Source organism: Diadema antillarum, unplaced genomic scaffold (assembly GCF_040938485.1).
Source record: "Diadema antillarum isolate AM-2024a unplaced genomic scaffold, OU_Dant_1.0 seq00001426_RagTag, whole genome shotgun sequence".
In the NCBI taxonomy this organism is placed as follows: Eukaryota; Metazoa; Echinodermata; class Echinoidea; order Diadematoida; family Diadematidae; genus Diadema; species Diadema antillarum.
In genome coordinates this window covers 966,352-990,549 of record NW_027272178.1, presented here as the reverse complement: position 1 = coordinate 990,549, position 24,198 = coordinate 966,352, and the positions used below count along the sequence as shown (strand labels likewise).

At 38.5% G+C, this 24,198-nt stretch overlaps 1 protein-coding gene across 1 annotated transcript in view; it reads left to right on the top strand.

Annotated features, from left to right (window-relative positions):
• Positions 1-18,730, top strand: part of LOC139709324 (colorectal mutant cancer protein-like) — a 53,133-nt gene extending 34,403 nt beyond the window's left edge. The window contains exons 6-14 of the mRNA XM_071621279.1: positions 5,054-5,320; positions 6,321-6,656; positions 7,734-8,124; positions 8,863-9,052; positions 10,312-10,546; positions 11,018-11,236; positions 12,260-12,528; positions 14,536-14,638; positions 17,600-18,730. Of these exons, the coding sequence (XP_071477380.1) occupies positions 5,054-5,320; positions 6,321-6,656; positions 7,734-8,124; positions 8,863-9,052; positions 10,312-10,546; positions 11,018-11,236; positions 12,260-12,528; positions 14,536-14,638; positions 17,600-17,683 (2,094 nt within the window). The 3' untranslated portion in view covers positions 17,684-18,730. The remainder of the gene's footprint in view (positions 1-5,053; positions 5,321-6,320; positions 6,657-7,733; positions 8,125-8,862; positions 9,053-10,311; positions 10,547-11,017; positions 11,237-12,259; positions 12,529-14,535; positions 14,639-17,599) is intronic.
• The last annotated feature ends 5,468 nt before the right edge of the window (positions 18,731-24,198 follow it).

The window sequence follows — 24,198 nt, the reverse complement described above, 5'->3', positions numbered from 1 at the left end:
GAAGTTCGACCATTACAGATACATCAATGTGTGGAACTATGCAAGATAGTATATGTTAAATTATGTGCATTTAAATTACTTTGGAGTTTGTACAGATGGCAGAATTATGAGCCCTGATTAAACTAAATATTATCCTTCATGATATTCTTGATAAATGTTATGGAAGCAAGTACATTGTACAGTATGAAGTAGTATCTGGACGTACAGCCATTACTCGACAGGGGCATGTCTTGTTGCTGAAGGTATGAATTTAATTTGTACATCATCACTGAAGCACTATAAGAGGTTTAGTTAGTACATGTATGCATGTTTTATTGCTAATATTTTGGTTGTGACCCATTTCAGAAGAGGTTTCAAAGATGTAAGAATTCTGTTCGATCAGGAAGATACACAAGGTATGTCACCAAAAGGAATTGAACAGTCAAGAAGGGATAAGGAAGATGAAGATTTTGACACAACAGTTAGATAGATGATACATTACATTAGTACTTCCCCCAAATCAACCAAAATTTTGAACATGTTCGCATTGAACAGGCATGCTCTTATTAGATACCTATAAAGAAAAATTGTGGACCTTGTGAAAGGTAAGATGAGCAGATTTTTATAACACCTGGGGGGTTTCATGTTGGCCTGTAGTCTACCCCTGGGTTGTCGAGTGTTGTTACTGGTAAGGGGTTCGAATACACATATGTATCATTCACTCAGTCATAACCATGAAGAGAGTGACACACAGATATTTTAAATGTGTATGATACTGCTTGTGTACATGTACTGATACATGTGTATTCAGTTGACAGAGATGTTGGGATGATTAGTTTGCCTTTTGACATTTCAGATAAGATTATATACAGTCAATGCTAAAGTTGGGAATGAAAGATTTCTTCACATAGATGTTTTGCAAGATGCTATAAGGCCAAATCTAATCTGTCTGCTTCGATTTCCAGTAATATTGATGTTTTAAAGTTACTTTAAATTTTTTATCTGTTTAGTTTCCAGTAAGTGTACTTCATACATTGGCGGATCCAGTTAGGACCGCAACTGGCGCATGCCCCCCCCTTTATTTTTTGTTTAAACAAGAGAAATTAAAAGAAAAAAATGGGGGGGAGGGGTGCATGCGCCCCCCTTTAATTTTGTAAACGCGTCCCCTCTTTACGGAATTCCTGGATCCGCCCCTGCTTCATATGTAGTATGTACACTTCTGAATTGTTGATGCAGCTGCCAGTTCATGTGTTTGAAACATTGGCAGTGTGACCAATAGATACATTGTACTTGCCTTCAAAGTATTTAAGGGCATATGTACACCTTCAAAACATTCTCTGCTGTTTGGACTGTCGATGAAGTTTATATATTTTGTACATGTTTCATTTTGTTTCCAGTAAGTACACTTCATATGTATACATGTACACCTTCAAATTGCTCTTGAAGCTGCCAGTTTACTGTCACCCTCTATTCATGTGTGTGAAACCTTGGCGATGTGAATACTATAGTAGATACACGTATGTGTACCTGCCTTCAGAGTACTCAAGGGCATTTGTACACCCTCAAACATTCATGCAGTTTGAACTATTAATGAAGTTATCTCTGTACATGTATCATTTGAGTGAAACCTTGCCAAAAGTGTAGATGGCATGTAATTTACAGAGTATTGCCTCAAAACATTTGTGGTATTCTTGCTTGATTTCATTCACTTACATAACATTCAAGCCATATTCACAACTGTTTCATGTTTGTGCAACATCGGTATCAGTATAGTTTGTTTATTGCCAGTGTCAAAATTTGCCGGCATTTTATTTGTACAGATCTGCTCCATACAATGTAGCTCTGCAATTGTTCAAACTACCTGGTACATTCATTTGCTCTTGTCTTATTACTGAGCTTCACCAGAAGAATTTTTTTTTTTAAATGTTCACTGTACATCACTGTTGTAGTAAAGACAGACTGATCCTACTTGCGTTCCTACATGTACTCACAAGACCGCTGACAGTTGTACCTTTCGCAGGTCTCTTACATGCCTCTTGGCTAGAGACTGAGTCCAATATACCACCACCAAAAAATAAATTAAAAATAATTAATAAATGGATGAATAAATAAATGAGAGTTATAAATAAAAAAAATAAAATGATCTAAAACTGCATTTGACTATACTGCTAAAAAGTAGATAAAACTGTAGACTGCTTATGCAGCTCTTACTTTAGGTATTATTTTTTTTTGTTATGTGTGTGATACATTGTCATGAAGATTGGTGGATACCTTGAAACTTAACTGCAATGTAGTTCTTTCAACACTTACATGTAATAAATAAATAAATATATATATATATATATATATATATATATATATATATGGAGATGTATATACATTTATAAAGAAAAAAAAACTTGTGGATTGTGCTCCTTTCTCTGTTGTTATTAATGAAAAAAAAAGGTATTTTATTAATTGATGAGAATGGCACGTGCAATAATGTATGTAAATTTCTCTGCCTAGTTGGGTAGGCCTATAGTAATAGAGGGAAGTAATGTAGTGAAGTCCTTGGGATCAACAGCTTTCTTTTGTTATATCAAAATGTTGCTATAACCAAGCATGTAAAAAAAAAAGTGGATAATGTAAGCGGAATTTCGATATAATGTAACTGTGTTCACTTTAGCGGAGTGAACGGTATAAGTAGTGGTTATAATGTATTTGAGTGGATGCTTTGGATACTTTGAATTGAGAGAGAGTGATGTGAATGATTGATGGCAGAATGAAACTGAGAATCAGACACTTCCTGTTGACAAAATCAGAAGGGTGGACAAAAGCAAACAAAACAAACATACATTGTATTATGAATAACAAGAACAAGACATTGATAATCAAAGAGAGAGAGAGAGAGAGAGGCCCAGCAAGAGGCTGTAGACTATTAGTACGTAATGTCTAATGACAGACACAAGTACAGTATATCACAGCTAGACGCTCGAAACTGACCACGTGTATTTACGCTGGGGTCGCTCATACAGTAACACACACGTACAAAGGCATCGAGGGCACACGTCAATTTCTATATGTGGGACAGTACAGTACTTCGCGATTTCGTGCCGAGAAAAAAAGGAATGACATCCCTATGATATCAGCTGGCTGCTGACCCATCTACAAATCATCACATTACACTTTTAGGTATCATCTGAAAGCTGAATAAATTTCCTTTTACATGATATAACTTTTGTTGGTGCCTTACGATGAAAAAGAAGACTTTTAGGAGAATTTTAGAAGAATATCTGTATCCATTATTTCCGGAACATCTGCAATTAGTTAGCCACGAAGTTGATAATCTTTCATGTCGTTCTTGGAAAAATCAACAAGATAGCATCCAAGTTTTAACCTTTACCTATCAAATAAAAGAAAAATCATGTGAAAACGTAATTCAGTGACCAAGATATGAGCATTTCGAAACGATTCTCCAATCGCGCTCTCTATGACTTGCGGGGTCAACTCGCGTGCGAGGACTTGGATATTCTAGACGGGTTTTTTCGGGCTTGCCGACTGACTGGCTACTCAGTAAATCTAGGTACTGCATGAATAGCCAGCCGGCCAGCTGGCCGGCTACTCACCTCAGCTCAGTGCTAACAAAGTGCCATGGCACTGTGACTCCTCTCAGACTGGCGCCACCTTTTGGCCGGGAAAAAAGAGGAACGTATTTTTTTTTGTATCAGAGTGAAATGGTTTTATCAGAGTGAAATGGTTTTATCAGAGTGAAATGGTTTTAGCGCAGTGAAATGGTTTCGTCTGAGTGATATGGTATGCCAAAGTGAAATGTATTTTTGTGAAGAGTGAAATGAATTTGTATTTAAAAGTGAAATGTATTTTTGTGAAAAGTGAAATGAATCTTTATGTAAAAGTGAAATGTATTTTTGTGAAAAGTGAAATGAATCTTTATGTAAAAGTGAAATGTATTTTTGTGAAAAGTGAAATGAATTTTAATTCAAAAGTGAAATGTATTTTTGTGAAAAGTGAGATGAGTTTAATTCAAAAGTGAAATGTATTTTTGTGAAAAGTGAAATGAATTTTAATTCAAAAGTGAAATGTATTATTGTGAAAAGTGAAATGTATTTTTATAAAAAGTAAAATCAATGTTTGTGAGTGAAATGTATTTGTTAAAAGTGAAATGAATATTGGCTGGAGTGAAATGAATTTTGTATTGTTTCCTTAATGGCGTTCCATACTGCACACTACAGTATGCTTTTCACTCAAGATCTGTGGAAACCTGCTCACATGTATCTGTCATAATGTGTCAGTATTTTTGGACACACCACATAGTCCATGCAGCATGCACTTTGCCATATACATGTATACTGATCAATGCATTTCAGGTCAGAGTCAATAAGGTATAGTGACTGCAGTGTTGGTCAATGAACACTTCTAATATTGTGCTCATATACTTACTTGTCAAGTCATAGAAAAAGAATCCTCACTATCAGAATGGAAATGACTTATCTAGACTAGAATGAATGAGTAAATCAAGGTGGCCCAGTGGTGGTAAGGGCATCAGAGGCAGATGTGCAGGATGTCTGGATTGATTTCAGAGAGATTAATTGATGTCAAATGCAGCTTGTGATTGGTCATTTGAAGGTCGTTATTATTGGTATATTGATTTAATGCATGTGAAGGTTGTAATTTTAAGGTATTTTTTCAATTTGTTCATGTATTGAAATATTCACTTACATTTGTCTGAGCTGAATTGATTTATAATGTGAAATTTTTGTGATTTTTGTGTGTGGTCTATTTGACATTGTTTTGCAACAAACATGATGCATTTGCTTGTAAATCCATTTAGCTGTACTGCAATTTAAGTCTTACTTTCTTGCTACAACTTTAGATGACAGTGTGGCATGAATCAAGATGTTCTGTGAATATAAACAGGTACTTTTTTATATATAAATGCTGTTCTATGATAGCGCACATACAGTATGGTGATAACTAACATCTGGATGTCAACTTACCAATGGCCAGCCTATAATATCATTCACTGCACATTTGTAGATGCTTACATGATTAGTTTTTGCTGTAAATGTCCTTAAAGGCAGTACAAGAGGTAGAGAGCTTGGACCTAGACAGTGTGGAGGCGCAGTCCCCGCAGAGCCACCGCACCACGCCCAACGGCCACCACAGCCACCGGCAGCTGCACCTGGAGACGCGGAGACGGAGCAGCCTGGAGCAGGAGGTCAGCCTGCTGCGAGAGGAGAATGAGACGCTGAACTCGTCTCTCAGCCTAAAGGAGGAGGAGATGCACAAACTCAAAGCCAGCTTCATGGGCATGAGAGATGAGAGGGACAAGCTGAGAAAGAAGGTGGGTGTATTCAAAACTGAGCACTCTTGTGCCCTCGCTGAAATTTCGAAAGCTTTAATGTACGATTCCACGCTGTACTCGACTTGACTTTAATAGAGTAAATCAGACAATGACAGAAGTTTCATTGAAATCAGATAGAAAATTTCTTGAAGTTTTACATATTTTCACATAATACCCTCAGAGTGGAAGAGGCAATCACATCACAACTCTCCCAGTGATTTATACTCGCACAAATAAACAAAACATTAAAGTCATGAATGCTTTTAGTCAGTGATTTCACAACCGCGACCTCTTTCTTACTAATTGTCATCATTGCTACATTTGTTAGAAAACCAATAATTTGATGCAAAGGATTCATTGTATTTTTACTGATTAAATGTCCAAAAGGGAGATGAGCAAAGAATTGTGTACAGTTCAGTAAAGCACTTATGACAATTTCCTGTGTGTGCTTGCCCCGATATCACTTAACTTTAAAGCTTTAAAACTTTCATATTTTAAGCGTGAGTTAGTTTGATTAACATCCTCTGCTATTTTCTTCGTCCAATTTTACCATATTATACTTGAGCATGGTGGTGAATTGCACGTCAGATGCAGATACAACGTAACTATCCCTTACTTTTCTTTGACAGTCATATGTGTATGACCCTGTGTAGTGTCTTCTCCAGGCAGGGTGGGCTGACTCAATTGCTAAACACTCTTGTCTCTAGGGCAGGACTGTATGAGTACAAGATTAGTTGAGATAAGATCTCTGTGTTTTGCAAAGAGTAGGAGTAATAAACCCAGTAAAATCATCTATTGCTATTGATCAGTTTAAAGATGGAAAGATGATGTCTTCCACTCCAACAAGTTGCCAGGTACATTTAGTTTCATGAAGCCTTGAAAATCCTGAGTTTCCACCTACTTAATCTCACCTGGGGTATATGAATAAAGCCAGGAGGTCACTTTGTCTCTGTCACTGGTGAGACTGAAATTCTCTGTACTCTCCTTCTGCTCTGACCAGGTACGAGAACTCCAGAGCATCCTTCATGCAAACAACCAGAAACTGGGTGGTTACACGTCTTCCTCATCAGCAGAGCAACTCAACTCCCCCAACCTTCGCCACTCTCCTGGCCCCTCGCCTTCCCCCTCCCCTTCTCCATCCCCCTCCCCCTCGGCCCACAACGTCAACCCCAGCACAGGGGAGATGAGCCTGACGGGGACCGACCGGCGAACCGACCAGCCGGTGGCGAAAGTTGCGGAGAGGGTGAGGTTAAAGCCGGCACGGAATATGAGCACCAACAGCATCAGGAACAATCGTGATCGCTGTGTGTTGGGATCAGATATCAATAACATTGGGGTGAGTTTCCACTTGCAACATGTGCAGATTATCTTTCAGTTGTTCAATGTACTAGCATCTTTTAAGTTGCTTATAAGCCCAAAGCACATGTGGTAGCATTTGGTAGTAAAATCTTTGCTTTCTTCAGACTACACCATTAGTTATCGAGGGATATCAATCTCACGTTTTTACTGGATTAATTGCATGACTACCACTTGTGACTGATGCACTGTGGATGTAGCCTTCCTGTATGAGTTCTTTAAAATGACCACACGGGCATTCAGATTTGCCCCATTTTACAGTAACTGTAAACCAACTTCAGAATATTACGTAGATCCTGTGCAATCAAGGCAAAGTACATGGCTTATACGAGGGGCGACTGAAAAGTTTTGAGCCTTCAAGGGATGGTATGAGGCAGAAGTACTTTATTGCTCTATTTTTCTACATAGTCCCCTTGTGAGTCCACGCACTTCCTCCAGCAGTGACGTAGTGCCTCTATGCCGCTGCAGTAGAAGTTCTTTGGTTGATCCTCCAGGTAGGAGTCAACAGCATTCAATGACCTCCTCATCAGTGGTGAAGCGTTGTCCAGCCAAATCTTTTTTAAGGTTCGGAAAGAGGTGGAAGTCCAATGGGGCTAGATCTGGTGAATACGGTGGGTGCGGAACTAGTTGGAACCCACAGTCATGAATGGTTGCCATTGCAACCGCTGATGAATGCGCTAGATCACTGTCCTGGTGAAACAAGACACCTTTTGTGATCATTTTGTCAATTTTTTATGAATCACCTGATACAGAAAGTTCAAGAACCTGTAAAATAAGGATAAAAATTGTTATGACCAAGAAATTTGGTTGGTAGGATTAAGATGTAATGAAGACTTCATGGACCAAATTTGGCCTTCATATCTTAATCCTTTCTATGTTAGGCTCAAAACTTTTCAGTCGCCCCTCGTATATGAGGATACATAAAAAATACAGTGTATTTTTGGATGTATCTGTTAACTTCATATTCCGATGTTTGTTTCAGTCAGACCATAATCGTAGATCAGAGAGGAGATATGTTTCTCTCAAACACTAATAACATTGCATCATACGAATTCAGATCAGCAACCCCAAGGTGGCGGAGCACCTTGCACAGTCTCTACAGTCCTGCTCCAGCATCCAGGAGATCCTACAGACGCTGTCCAGCTACGGGCTGGCTGTGCCCGAGAGCAAGGCGCGGGAGATCGAGGTGGAGTTGGAGCGGCTGGCCAGCAAGATCGAGCACCTGCAGTGCCAGAACGACCTGCTGCAGCTCTCGCTGGAGGAGAGCAAGGCCAATGCTGACCGCCTCACCATGCTGGTGGGCAAATACGAGTCCAACAACACTGCCCTCCAGCTGGCCTTGAACTACAGCGAGCAGACCATTGAGGCACTAGAGGTGCTCATGGCCCTGAAAGACAGTGAGCAGTCAGTCCTCCTGGCCAACTGCAAGGCAGCAGGGGTCGGCATGGGTATGGGTGAGTCTTGTACAAATAGTTAGCTTTGCTGGTGTTCTTGGAAAAGCCAGGTCAATTTTTCGAATTTGCTTTGAACAAGTTCGCAGAAATGTTATGCATCAGTAGCTTGTCTCATGCTTCAACGTGTTGAAGCAAAGAGAACTTTTACTCACTTTATTCAGTTTAGAGTGCTCCGTGAGGTGCTGGGCCTGTTATTCCTCATTTTGTAGGTCAAGCAGTTGCTGCAGATCTCAACAAGACATATCCCAAAGATGAATATCTTTGGCATCCTATAATGGCAATGTCCAAGCTTTAACTGGGATCCTTCAAATATAAAGCTGAACATATAGTCTTGCAGGAATTTCAAGGATTCATTTGTTGTGCTCACTCATATCTGGCAGAGTGGCATATCTATTTATGGTGTGTACAGGCTACTTTATTAACATTTGGTATGGAGTAGATGATGTTTTACCAGAGGTAATTGCTAACCTGTCAAATCTTCCACTGCATATATTGTTTGAAAATTACACATGCAGAGGTTGGAATCTACAACTGGAGTAGACACTGGAGTTTGACTGCCCTTTAAGGATCTAGGATTTATGTTTGACGAGGTAAATTAGAACTGTGTACAGGTTGATGCCAATATATTTCTTTGTACAAGTGCATATTTTAGGGGTAACATGGTCAGTATAACTCTTTGAACTATGCTATGTTCAATGTTCCACTTCACTTTCTTTTCCCCTTTATGTACAGAGAGCTCAGAAGGGTCAGGAGAAGATTCAGAGGAAACAACGTCGATGCTGAAACGTGTCCACGACAACCGGAAGACATCTGAGAACATTGCCAAAGCTTTGCTGCAGAGGTTAGACAGGAGTTGTGGCACAATGATCTGCCACGTGCCGCTGCAGCCCTGGGAAGACGTCTCTTCACACAGTCACACAAGGTGAGGGCCTTGGTGCATCCCAGCTTTCTTCCTTCCTGGTACTCCTACATTCTAGCCAGTCTATTCTAGCTGTCCTTGGCAGATGTACTTTAGACTTTGCAAAATCTGGCATCAATCCTATTCATCATGATTTAATCAAAACACCATCATTCATGTATGTAAACATCCCACAGTGAATTTACATAGTGTTCTTATTGGGTGATTAAATGAATTGCATTGCATTGCATTGCCATACAAGAACCTGTCAATCAATTTTAAGACATCCCATTTCTAGTGGGGACAGTTAATAGAAGAGTCGTTTGTCATCTAGTAAGACTTCAAAACAAGGTCCATTTCAAAGCTTTGCCTCCCAGCAAGAGTTTTAATTTCTGGAGCAGTTATGGGAAAGGAATACTGCAGTCATTCCATCTTACATAATGTCCCTACCTTTCAGAACTATGAACATCTTAGTTTTAATATAAAAGTGAAAGTATTTGAATAAGTAAATAAAAGAGATATAATGCAACAGTGCCATTATCTGAAATTGTGACAATTAAAAGAGATGACTTGATAGCAATTTAATAACATGCTCAACTACAAAAGCACTTTAAGAGTGCAGACCTCTGCCAAGCAGCTCATTTCCACCCATACACACATGCTGAAAAGAGCCCTATTTCCCAATGATAATGAAGCCTTTTTTTAGTGTCTCAGAGTCTACTTCATCAGCTTCCTGCATGCTGTGCCTGGAATGCGCACTCAGTGCACGTATGCACACCTCAAATACGCACAGCTTGAACTCCCATTATTGTTTGCTTTATTTGCCAATGATAATCCTGCAAAAGGGCAAAAAAGAAAAAAATTCCTGGATCGCGAAGATAGTCCAGATTACTACCAATATTTAACCATCCGTTCCTTGTGTCATAATCAACTTTTCCTGTTAGTTTCATTCAAGTCCGTACAGAACTTTTTGAGTTATTTTGCAAACAGACAGACAGACATAGAAACGAACGCCGGCAAAAGCATGACCTCCTTGGCGGAGGTAATTATATGCCTGTTTCAGCTTCACATAACCAAGCATTTCTTCTACTAGTTGGGTACAATTCTTATAGAGATTGTAGGAAAGACAGCTCCAATGCAGCTTGCTTCCAACGAAAAGAAAATTTACTCATTCTGTTTTATCTCATGGGATTTTGCCAACATTGATGCAAAATGATAAGTCTGTTCCTTGGCTTTATTGTGTAATGGAAGCTTAACGCTTCTCTTTCTCGGTGTGTGTGCAGCACTACTAGTTCCACAGCGAGCAGCTGCGACACAGAATTCTCTCGGGAGGACGAGCAGCGTTTGCGTGACTACATCCAGCAGCTGAAGAACGACCGGGCCGCCGTGCGCCTCACAGTCATGGAGCTGGAGTCGGTCCACATGGACCCCATGAGCCAGGAGTCCACGCCCAGCTGTGACAGCCAACGTCTGGACCTGGAGAATGCTGTGCTCATGCAGGAACTGACAGCACTAAAGGTGGGCCAGTTAAAGGGAGCAGTCTGCAATCAGTGTAACCAAGAGACAAAATATTTAACATGTTTTTGGTGCTCTCTGAAAACCACAAATTGTGTTCATGATTCACTTTTTTATAAATTCCCAGCACCTTTAAATAGACTTTTCCATTTTTACAGAGGCCATTTGTTGACTCAATCATTCTCGAGAGTATTTCTGTAAAGCTGTCTTTTCTTGGAGCCTTTGTGTTTGTCATTCCTTTCTCAGTTTCTTGTAACTTGTTGAGAGTGCCTTTTTGTGCATCTGTGAAAAGCCCCACGGTAGGATCAAACTTGGCATCAGTGTTTCTGAGAGACAGGAGATACCAACTTGTTTCAATTGCACATAAAGGCCTAATGAGGATCCATGGCCAGAGAGGTATGCATGCAATCATTTCCAGTCATCATGTGGAGCTTTGCTGCATGTCATCCTTTGTCACCCACATCTGTGCTGCAGGAGGAGAAAGCAGAGCTGAAGGCCCAGTACTACCTGCTGGAGAAGGAGAAGAAGACCCTTGAGCTGAAGCTGAGCTCTCGAGAGGCGCAGGAGCAGGCCTACCGGGTGCAGATTGACCACCTCAAGTCGGAGGTGAAGGACTCCATTGGCTCCTCGTGGGAGGAGCAGTCGTCATCTCCTAGCAAGAACAGGAAGGAAAACATGGTGAAGAATGGGAAGGTATGATACACTTCATCCAGGACTCTCTGTCACAGCAACTTTTGATTCTATGGCTTGAGTGGCCTCCTTTCATCATAGTAGCCCTCAAAGGAGATTGTGTTTACATTCCCTTGGCAAATTTATTCTCTGGTTAAAGGCATAATTTACCATTTGCAGATGAAACAAAAACCCAGCATTAATGCTTCAAAATAGTTCTAAAGTGTGAGTTAGGGATAGAAACAACCACTGTAAAAATTTGAATCAGTAAAATCAATGTTAAGTATTGTTAAATATACAAAATGTGAACAATAGTTATAACAAAAATGTTTCCAGACTAAACCGTCTACAGTTACGGTTTATTGCAAAAGATACTGATATCTCCTTATATTTTAGGCTTTATTGCAAAAATTTTATATGGTAGGATGTTTTGTGGTACAACAGACCTACACATATGCATGAAATGTGACATCTTGAACATTTTTTAAAATCACTGCTCCCAAAGGTAAACAGGACCTTTAAAGAATAATGGGAAAATCATTTTATGTTGTCTTAAATGAATATATAATGAATATTATGTCGTGACCAAAGATTTGATGTGATTGTGATTATTCAGACACTGTCAATATGATAAACTTTAACCATTTTCCCTGTAGCATTATGAGATGTCGTAACGCAACATTTGTCATTGGTGATGTCACTCTAATAGTGCAGATTGCCCAGAAATGTACTGCATGCACATGACGAAGATTTGTGTTTTGTCTGAAGATGAGATATGTAGAGGGGTTTGGGGAAACCTCTGTGGAAGGTATTTATGTGGAATTACCTATCAAGATCATGATTTATCTCACTTTATTCTCGAATGACTTGGTCAATTTGGTGTCAGTGCCGCCAAACTCACTCCTAACAGGGGTTTTTCTTTTTGGATGTTACTCTCTGTGAATAGCTTGTATGCTCATTCTGTCTTATTATGAACACCAAGTGAAAAAAAAGAACTGGGATTTAAACCTGTGTCACCCTGCCTCATATCTACATCCCACCCCTCAGCATGATGCTGACCACCAATCTCGCCAGGGCTCTACCAGCAGCAGCGGGGGCGGCGGCCCTGTGACCACACCCGCCATCACCCTGGCAGAGCTGAGCATGCTGGAGGACCCAGCCTTCCCTGTCAATGCAGCCGAGATGCTGCGGCGGGAGAAGCGGCTGAAAGCCCGCATCCAGGAGCTGGTGATGACCCTGGAGAAGCTACAGAAGAACTCGGAGATGCGGCACCAGCAGTCAGCTGAGTTCGTGGCCGACCTCAAGAGAGCAAACAGGTTGGTCAACATGCTTCACAGCTGCTTGTTTGTAATCTGAGATAACAATCCTCATCTTACCTCAGGGTGTGAGCTCCAAAGTGTATTCCTTCTTCACTGTTAGAAAAAGATGGAAAATAGTGGCAAGGAGAAGAAAAAATAATCATATTGCAATGTTTTGAAGCACTGCATATGCATTGGGTACAACAATGTGTACGTTCATTTGTGTTCTTTCTTTAAGGTAGGGAAAGTTATGTTCGATTCCAACAAAATATACACTATGTAATATTCCCCCCCCCAAAAAAAAAAAAAAAAAAAAAAAAAAAAAAATCTGAAAAATTTGTGTTATCTGTCAATGACCTAAGACTGGCATTTCATAGTTAAGCCATAATTCTGTATATTGATTTTCTGTACTGACACATCGCTTGATGCAATTGATGAAATGTAAAGTGAAATATCATTGGCCCCTGTATGCACCTAGTCATAGCCACCGTGGGAGTGTGCAGCATAGTATAGCTAGTCTATACCTACAAACACATGCCTGTGTGCATCCTTTGCTGTACATTTGTTGGTACAGTTGTCGTAATATATTAGCAGTACGAATTGAATGTACACATACATGTATTATTAAAATGCTCAAACAGATTAAAGTCATGCACGGAGATTGAATACTTGATGAATTCCATATGAACTATAAATCATTTTGTGGTTTTCACAGAAATCATAGCCATGCTAAATATATCTCATTGGCATGAGTTTTCAAAGTGATAACAGATAGAGAAAAGTCTTCCTAGCTTGGCAATTCTCTTTAACCCGTTGAAGACGAGTCCGGAGTATACTCGGGCATGTGTCTATGGGAAATGCGTGTTGTAGCAAAATCAGCCTGTCCTCAACGGGTAAACTTCTTCAAAGAATCAAGAGCTTGATATCTGCTAAGTACTGCACTTGTGTGACACAAAAGTAACTTCAAGAGGTAGACAGAACATGCCAATGATGAAGGGACAGAAGACCCAACCTCCTTTACAGCTGTTTTATGTGTAGCATACTCCAGCAATGCTTCAAACCAGTGTAGTCATCTATGATTGCATAGACACAATTTGCAGAATTTACAGGATTACAAGATTTACAGAATTATGTACCCGCTCATTTTACATGCCTTTCAAATTTTGCTTTGAAAGAAAGAAATATTTGGGAGAGAGAGAGTAGGTAATAATGAGTACATTCTTTTTTTCTTTTGCTTTGTTTGTGTTTGTGTTTTTTGTGTTTTGCTTTATCTCTCTGTAAGTAAGATCTTTTTGCAATCTGTATGAAATTATACTAGGTGAAAAAGAAGGATCTTCCATTGATGTGAACCCATCATCTACTCCTTACTGGGCAGTGGCACTATAAACTGAGCTCAAGCTAATGCATGACAGTGGTATAGTGTATGATGAATTTGGAACAAAGTGCTTCACTTTGTTTCTTTCTCTTAGTTCTTGTCAATTATTCACAAGTATCAAGGGAGACATTTTACATGATAGAAGAATGATGCAAAACTCCAAGCTAGTCCCTTTTACACATTGTCCTTTATGAAACAGATGAAATTGCATTCTTTCTTATTTGGAGCTTCAGCACAAACAAACAAACAAATGTATTAAAGGTCTAGTTTACCATTTGCAGATGATGCTTTAAAATAGTTCTAAAATGTGAGTTTGGGGTAGAAACAGCCACTGTAAGAATTTGAAATCATATAATCAATGTTAAGTATTGTTAAATACACAAAATGTGAACAAAAGTTACGTGTATGGTAGAAACGTTTCCAGACTAAACCATCTACAGTTATGGTTTGATGAAAAAAAATACTGATATCTCCTTATATTTTAGGCTTTATTGCGAAAAGTTTATATGGTAGGAAGTCTTGTGATACAACAGACCTACACATATGCATCAAATGTGATATCTTGAACATTTTTTAAATCACTTTTCCCAAAGGTAAACATGTTCTTTAAGTTTTGTTTGTGTTGTCATGGTATTGCCATTTCTCTGCAGTGCATTGGTGACAGCTTATGAGAAGGCCAAGAAAAAGCACCAGAGCAGACTGAAGAAGTTGGAAGCACAGATGATGGCGATGGTAGAAAGACACGACACACAGGTAAATAAAGAACATAGTTTAGATCTGTGTCTACTTTTAACCTGTTCCGTACGGGAACCTGGTGGTCTATGTATTAAGTGTATAGGAAATCCGGAATTGAGTATGGAACGGGTTAACTGGTTTGCTGGAAAGAAATTCAATTTTTGTTTTTTATCGGAGTATTTACGACTGTGAGCATTCATGGAAGTGTGTTAATGAGGTCAAGTATGATTAGATACTTAGATTTGCTTGTTGGCTTTAGTCCAATTTTGCTTTGTGTACATATACTTACCAGCAAAAAAGTCAAACATTTTTTGCTGTTCATATTTCCAGTGTTTTTGAAATTCAAAGCAATTATGTGGCGTTCATGAGAATGGTTAGAAATAAAGAGAGAATATAAGGAAGAAGAGAAAAATGCTTTTCCATACCCTTTTCATTGATGTTGATGTTTATAAACAGAGAATAATTTTGCGAACAGGATGAAGAGAGTTCCATGAAAAAAAGCAGACATAAAGAAGCAAAATTCTGGGTTTTTAAAAGTTTTATTTGTTTTCCCTAAATAATGATATTGGTGGCAATCACCTATGTAAATCAGCTGAAAGAGGATGTCATCAACTCGTTACTCTCCCAATGGTTTGTGCACAGGAATGCAGACGTCATTGCAGGGATAGTACAACCTTAGAAAATTTTCATGTAAAGAATTCAAGTCTTTCTTTCTGATTTTATGGTTTTTTTTTTAAATGTAGTAGTAAAGATTTTTGTATAGTTCAATGAGAAATTTGTGAAGTTATAAAATCAGATGCAATGCCTCTGATTTGTATAATATGCGATTTCTTCTTTTTATGCCTCCGCAACGAAGTGGCCGGAGGCATTATGTTTTCGGGTCGTCCGTCCGTCCGTCCGTCCGTCCGTACGTCCGTACGTCCGTACGTCCGTCCGTCCCGTTTTGTTTTTGTCGATATCTCAAGAACCGTGTGGTGGTTTTACATCAAACTTGGTATGAGGGTATATCCTTGGGGGATAATACTTTGTGTGGATTTTAGGGTCACAGGGTCAAAGGTCAAAGGTCAAAGGTCACAGGTTATTTTGTGAAAAAAAATTTGAAATTTCATGTTTTTCTCCATATCTCGCAAATGGTTCAAGGTATCTTCATGGAACTTAGTATATATGCTTGTACCGATGGGCAGTGATTATCTAGGGAAGTTGGGGGTCATGGGTCAAAGGTCAAGGTCAACTCCTCAAAATATCACTACTTTCCTTATATTTATGCAATGAATGAAGGTTTTTTGTTTTTTTTTAATTTGATGTATACATGTATTACCCAATATATATTCTGTGGGAAGTTTCTTGCCAAAAGGTCAAAGGTCAAGTGAAAGTGCTGAATTGCACTTTTTCCTCCATATCTCAAAAGTAACTCACTTATAGGTATCATCATGAAACTTACATATTTATGCATGTTCAACCTAACAGTGATTCTCTTTGGAACTGTGAGGTCAAAGGTCAAAGGCCAGGTTTAGATAATGCTATTTTCCCATTTGATACTGAAATTATACTTTTTCTCAATACCTTGAAAACTTACTCAATGCATAAACTTATAAAAGGGTCAAAAGTCAAGTAAAAATCATCAGTTCCCCAAATACCTGCACTCTGACATTTTAATCATTCATCCAATTGAACCTAGTTCTAGGAAAGTGAACATTCAGCACATTTGTGTCAAACCTGTCATTTTAATATTTTGCCAATTGTTTGAAACTGTCATCACACATTGTCAAGACATTGTACTATAGACCTATTAGGAGAACCATGCATTATGGCGGAGGCATATCAGTCGCCGTAGCGATATATCTAGTTTTTGTATATATTGTGCAAAAGCAAACAATAGCTAATTCAGATGGCCCTGCCGAAGAGAGTTCCAAATAAGCTAATCGAATGGTTTGCTGCTGCTCAGAAAAAAAAGAGAATGCTTATGTCTCCATTGTGTGAAATCATGTAATATTTTAAGATTCCATAACTTTGTATATGAGGTCCAACTTTGATATAATACTTGCCATTCTGTGAGACTGGTATAGCCCTATTTACTGAAGTCCACTTGAAGATATTGTGGATTATAAAATGGGTTCAAGAATGTAGCCAATAGGAAGTGCTGAAATGAGTCACGTGTGCTTTGGTTATTCTAGTCCCATCGCACTGCGTGTTAAATCCTCTTGCTGATCGTCTGTGCGCGCGGCGGCTCCTTTGAATTGCATGCATACAGTACGCGCTGTCAATCCTGTAAACAACTTCTAGTTCGGGCTGCCGGCTGGCCGGTCTTTTTTCCCTTGTGCATAACATGTATGGCGTACGTATACTCTATTCATACGTACACTTTGTACAGTACAGTAGACCAAGCGTTGTGGGACCGGACGCGTACATGGAGTCACTTTGAAGGGCAAATCCAACGATTTAGCAGGTTAATTCTCACGCCGTTTTCAGAGTATGTTGTCTAGTAGGCCTATATGAGGAGTCTATATCAAGTCTTTAAGGTAAAGGGTGCATATTCTATGTAAAATAAGTAAGTTTTCATGCGGGAACTTAGGTGTCCGGAAACCCAACCCCCCATCATACTTATACTGTATGTGCGGGATTTCCGAGTGCGACGTGCGTAAATGTTTGGGACGAACATCTTCGGACGTCTTGACCCACAAGGTTACGTGAAAAATGCTGAAAAATGCTGTTAGTTTTCGAATTTTCGACCCATTTTATAAAACAAATGATGCACAGGATTATTTCGTGGCGTTAGTGGAGGCGTAGCTCACTCTCGGGTATTTACAATGTAGTGCAACATGCACTCGGCTTCGCCTCGTGCATGTTTCACAATTGTAAATTCCTTCGAGTGCGCTATACGCCTCCACTAACGCACTCTATCCTGTGCATCATTTGTATAATTACACTCGACGGCAATGATTCAGGCTCTCTCTGTGTACACTGGTTTTGCTGTTTCAGGTGCGGATGCTGAAGCAAAGAATAGCTCTGCTAGAGGAAGAAAACCATGCGTCGAGACCGCCTCACAACGAGACATCGTTATGAAGGACCACTTCTGGGTTGCAAAGGACTCAGCATAGCCCCCTTCACCTTCCGCGATGGTATTCTTTCATTGCTTTCATCATCTCATGTTAAACATCGTACACTACACCCTGTTTTGTTGATGCCTTCTGCCCAATGTTCAAATTGTGTACATATCAGTGTAGAGAGACATAGCAGAGAGAGAGAGTGGGGAAAAAAGACAGTGCTAATGCGGACACATATTTTGAAAAGAGTGAAAGTGGAGGAGCATGATTAGCCAAGAGCAGTGGGACACAAAGAAATAGCAGCTAAAGAAATGGAGGAGCAAAGGACAAATGAGGAGAGATTATAGTGCACATAGACTGATTGAAAGGAACAGTGTACAGAGAATTGAAGTACACATATGGCTTGTTGTATTGGACTATCCATATTTTTTATACTATATATTTATAGATTTCACGATGATGATGATGATGATTAGATGGCATGGTGCAGTAAATGTGTTGGACAAACCACAGGACTCTTTTCTCTGTTCTCTGTATTTCTGTTTTGTTTCTGTTTGTTCAAGAGAATGGCATATCGGGAGAATTGTCTGAATGAGGCATTTTACAAAGTGGTTTTAGAGTAGAGACGTATTTCACAGCCAAACAAGTCTAGCTAAACTATTGACTGTTTGAAACAGTGATCTGTGATGGCAGTGTTTATCAGTTGTGACAAATTCTGACATTATTCTGGATGACAGGAAAATTGTTCAGATATTCATGTAGCTTGCAGGTGTTAGATCTGCGGATAGACACCTTTCGTACAATGGATTCAACTATATGCGGCTAGGAAATTCACTCATTTTATGTCTTGTAAGGTGAAGGTGAAAGGTCAACATTAAATATTGCATGAGCACTCATTGTGAGGCAGTGCATGAAATATGTCACATTATTCAGTCAGGGTTGCTAGAGGCAGTGTGCTCTGACACCCACTAGTCACAAAAGTCGGGTTTAGGTGTTGCAATGTTTTATCTATTAAAGCAATGAAATGCTTCAGCCTCAACTACTATTGGGCAAGTCATCCATAAAACAGACACCCCCCCCCCCATAAAAAGAAAGAAAGAAAGAAAGAAAGAAAGAAAGAAAGAAAGAAAGAAAGAAAGAAAGAAAGAAAGAAAGAAAGAAAGAAAGAAAGAAAGAAAGAAAGAAAGAAAGAAAGAAAGAAAGAAAAGAAAAGAAAAAAACCAACCAACCGAACAAACACAAGTTTAACTGGTCAGATAGCTGGTCGGTCAGATAGTTTAACTGGTCAGATAAGTGAAATAATTCAAGAGTGCAGGTAAGGAGCTGAATTGTATCTCTAGTCATATCACATATTGTCGCTGAGGCGACAAGACCTCGTATCTACAAAATGTCAAATGTTCAGGAGAGCCAAAACACATGGTGGCCAAAGCACTATAGCGAATGGGATAGCCTTTCCTTTGACATGCCGTGGTGGCTCCATTTTTGGAGTAAGACAGTTTGGATTTGGCCAGGACATCGCTTAACCCATTATTTGACCATTAATCAAAAAAAGTCATTTTCACCAAAATTGCAGATACGAGGTCTTGTCACCCCAGCGATGATATATCTCATAACAAAATTCACAGACCATGCAAATGCATGTAATTTGTTACAGACAATGTTTTGTATTGTTTTGTATGTTTTGTTCTATGAAGACAAATATCTGGCAAAATGAGAAGTCTACATGTCCATCATTATCAAAATATTTATATGCAGAGGGAGTTTAGGTTCATTAACACATTTTGCTTGTGTTACGAAGATGACAGATGTAAGATCATATTTTCTTAAACAAGGTGCTATTGCGTTCAGATTACGGCAGAGCTTCGCAGTGACTTGGATAAAGATGAAGGCTTGTATCATGTTATTATTTATTTATAAATATTTCTTTGTACAGTACATCAATTGCATTGCTTATTTACTCTATTCTCATCTTTGCGCTTGTGGGTTGAAGGACTCCCTATCGTTGCTCTGTTCAGATGTACGTTTGAACACAAGAATGACCTGCCTCTTAGCTGCTCCGTGCAAGCGAGGAGAAATTATTCCAATTGTCAAAATGAAAGGTTGTGATTGATAAATGCAAACGTATCATATCTCCTGAGGGGCAAAGCCTTAATCATGCATTTTTACTTCTAGTCTTGTGTTAAGTCTCTTGTGTTTGAGTGGAGACTGATGTCTCTTATTGCAAACTAATAGGAAAAAGTGCCATACTTTGATTTTTATCGAGCTGTACATTCAAATCATATACATGTGTAGCTAAAGTAGGAATGTTAATTGTAGCAGTAACATGCTCTCCATGTACATTTTTTTTTTCATAACTTTCTGTGTTGCCTACCAGGTACTTATCTATCATGGTGCTCTATAAGAACAAAATTAGATGACTCTATTGTACACCAATTATGCAGCTTCAATAATGCCAGTGCATACATTAAGTGTGCTTCTTGATTTGCAGTAGTGGCATATCAGTTGTATTGTCATTTCATCTACTCTAACATCAGTTGGAATCCTGTGTAAATCTTCATAGTCCACATCTAGAGTAACTGGATAAGCTCCATCATGTTTACAATTATGATTACAATCACATGAATGCATTTTACAGCCTGTACAAGGATGTTTGCTGGAAGGATAAGTGGTTTACAGTGTGATGATAAATGACAATGTACCTCACAAGAGCGGGTCTAGGGAATGCACATTTGTCATAAGAAACAACATATTGGGAAAATCTTGTTCTTCTTTTTTTTTTGTATTGTTGTACTATTCGGGACTCACAAATTGTTAAAGAGTCCCCATCAGAAATGATGGCACTTAGATATGGGACTGAACCAAGACTCGATACCATAACTTGAATTAACCATTAAGATTTCCTCAAACTTTCACTGAGTATCTTTATTTACTCATCTTTGTGCATTCACTGAATCCACATGCATGTGCGGTGAGGAGACTGCCCCTTTAACCCAGTTGAGGACGGGTCCCGAGTATACTCGGGCAAGCGTCTATGGGAAATGCATGTTGTAGCAAAATCAGACCATCCTCAACGGGTTAAGAATATCTCATCCAAGACTTGGTCTTGTTGATATGTCAGGAACAGCATGGACAGTTAAAAAAGAAAAAAAAATCCTCCTCAAACCGAGTCTCCATTAAAAGGAAACCCAGTTAGGAGGGGATATGAAATAGATGCAGATGAGACCTTTTGTATACATGATTGATAATACATACGCTATTTTCTTATAATATAAGCCTTGGTTACATGATTTCAGTATTTACACTAATGTAATTCACCTGATTGTGGATTTACACTGTAATTTGTTAAATCAATTGAAAACTGTCTTCCTTTTCTACTGTAAGAATGAAAGACTTGTAATCATTTATTTGGGGGATTTTTTATTTTCTTGTCCACTATTGTCATTCTGTAATTCTGTAATTAATATTTCATGTTTTTTCCCCTGATATCAGCTTTTCATAATTTTGTCACCTTGATTTCGATGGAAACTTTGTTTAACATTTCCTGAAAGCCTTCTTTTTTTTAATAGTATTTTGAAGAGCCACGATCAAATTCTTTTGTAACACTATATATATGCTTTCATGTTGACTAGGTACATGTCTCCTAATAGAGCAGAAATATAAATGTAATTTGCTAATTTTGCACTCTTGGTGCTGCAGTTTTCTTGAGTTTTATTGTTGATGTGAGTTTTGCCAGTACATGTATTACAGAGTTTCTTAACTTATTGAAGACTAAATACATATGACCTTTGATTGAAATGACTATCTATATCTTTACACATGTTGTAAACCTGATTGTGAAAAGTGTATTTAGTATTCACAGTAGTATTCATACCACTGCTACTTAAGTTATGAAAGGCATTTTATATTTATGCTATGTCATGAAGCCATCCATCAAATTTCCCTCACACACTGCTGCTGCCGTGTCTGATTATCAGGATATCTTTGATTGTATTGGAAATCCATCATAATCCATCTGTAGAGATGATGTGAGAATGATGCAATAAATACCCACAAAAATTGGTCTTAATATGTAAGTCGGAATGAGTTGAAGCAGTGGGTTTATGTTCTAGCTGTGCAAGTGAGATTACAAGGAACTAAGCAGTGAGTGCCATAACACTTGCTTCAAATACATTTCTTGACAGGGCAGATTTACTAGGTTACTACGTGAGAAGGTTATGGAGAAGGTTACAGGGTCAACTGTTCTGGATACATTCGTAGATGTAAGGACTAACTTGGGCTATTTTGGGAAGAATTTCAGTGACCTTTGTCTCTGCACAAACTTTAACACAACAATCCGTGGGGGTGATGTCAGGATTTGATTTGTTTGAGGTCAGAGTCGATTCTAGGGCTGCAATGCTTATAACAGTAATCCCTACTTCTGATCTCATTCTATCAAGCTTGAGGATAGGATGGCTCATGGAATGGAAGGAAAGATTTTTTTTTTTTGTCAGTAGTTGCAGAAGTAAGGTCTAATCAGATAATTTGTTAATCCTCAAACCAAACATTTTCTTCTTTTTTTTATTTAAGGGAATTTTTACATTAGTGCATAATTTTTGAGATATATTTGGTCGGGGAGGAAACATAAACCTGTGGGATGTATTGATAAAAATAAATATTTCATTAAAATAATTGTCCAGCCAAGATTAATGTGCTATGCTTCATTTTGCTTTCACTCTGTGCCACTCATAATGCTTCTACACTGTATGTCCATGAAATGCTCTTCCAAACTGTGTCATGAACATTTTGATGAATTCTACTGTGGTGGATAGTATTCAGTGTGCCATTATTTATAACAAAGTTGACACGATGGATTGTATGCAACTCTACATGTATGTGGTGTGAGGTATGTGTTCAGTTTGTGAATGTGCATATGAGTAGGTGTGTTAAGACTGCTCACGGTATTCATGATTTTTTTTTCTTTAGAGGAACTCGCATTTTGACGTCTTCCTTTGTTATTTCATTCGCTTTCTGACAGCATTTTTGTATATCAGCTCCTTGTGTGATGCAGGAAAATGCCATTGAATGATTTAGAACCGTTTGCTTTTCTTCTGATTTTGGGAATGTATCGACATTTATTAGACTGGTTTTCTAACAAATACAGATTTACGCGTTCCTGTACAATGAGGTTGTTCCTTACAACAAGAGAGCTTATCTGAAAGACTGCCCAACATAGCATCAACTAATCCATACAATGTATATAGATTCATTTAGTGAAACCCAATGAGTATGCACAGACGGACAAAACAGCTCGACACTTTGTTTTCAGAGGAAGTGCATGTATAAAATTTGGATGCAATGGTAAATTTGCCTGTTGTAATATTGAGTACATAATCATGCATTTGATAAATTGCCTCAATTTTTTTTTGTCACAAATGACTCCTTTAATCAGGGGCATTCCAAACTTATCTTGCAAAGAGGGACAACTTCGCTCAGTGTGGAAATGCACAAAGTATGGAAATCATACTGTATCCTCTGAAAAAAAAGGAAAAATACACCTTCCTGTGAATGGAGCAGCCTATTTACCAAGGTCTTGCATGTAGGAGATGCAGAAACTATTCATGTCAAGGAACCTACTTTCAATTACTACCTATTTTCAATTATTTGACAAATATGAATATTTGAGATCCTGTTCATAGTGAGCTCAACATCAGTGATAATTAGAGAAATTACCAGGGTATATAATTTTACACCTCAATTTGTGTGAGCAATTAGTGATCCCAAACACAAATGACTTATGATATTTATTTTCCTATTTTCTTGTTTATGTATTCACTGTCATATGTGCTCAAATTGCTTTTGAGTTATATTCATTGTTCCTCGGGTTACTCTGCTCCTCTAGTAATTCATGCTAATGTGTTCCATAATTATGATATATTTGTCCAAGTGATTTAATTTGTTGTTTTTGTTTAATAAGAGTGAGGGAGTTGTTACAGTATAGGTATTCTTACATTTGTTGAGAAGATGTACCCCCCGTCTCTTCTCCAGCATGCTGTATCTCCATTAGGTCAACTTGTCAATACAATCGTACTCAGTGGGATGACCCCAACCCTGGTACTGTAGGGCAAGATACTGTGGAGAAGTCGCCTTCTCCTGTTGAATCCAGTGGGTCTTTCATTTTTCCAAAGTCTACAGCAGCCAAAGTGATTTGCTGAGCCAGCCAGCAAACAGTTTTATGTGGAAATTTCGTGGTAACTTATTCTAATTTATCAAAGCTATTTGCCTGATATGTCAGCAGAGACTAACATACTTGGTGCAGTGTATTCATAAATTTCTGTGTAATTGTATGATATATATATATATTAATAAACATGATTATGCATATTGTTGATTATGCATATTGTCAACATGCATGTTCCATGTAAGTATGACTGTCTTTGTGTGCATGCTCATAAGAATATTAAGTGTTTGTTAGTACAACTACTGTATGCAAAAAATAAAATCAAGTACATAACATGAGGGAGAGATGAAGCTATTTGTTATGGCAGAGAAGTGTCA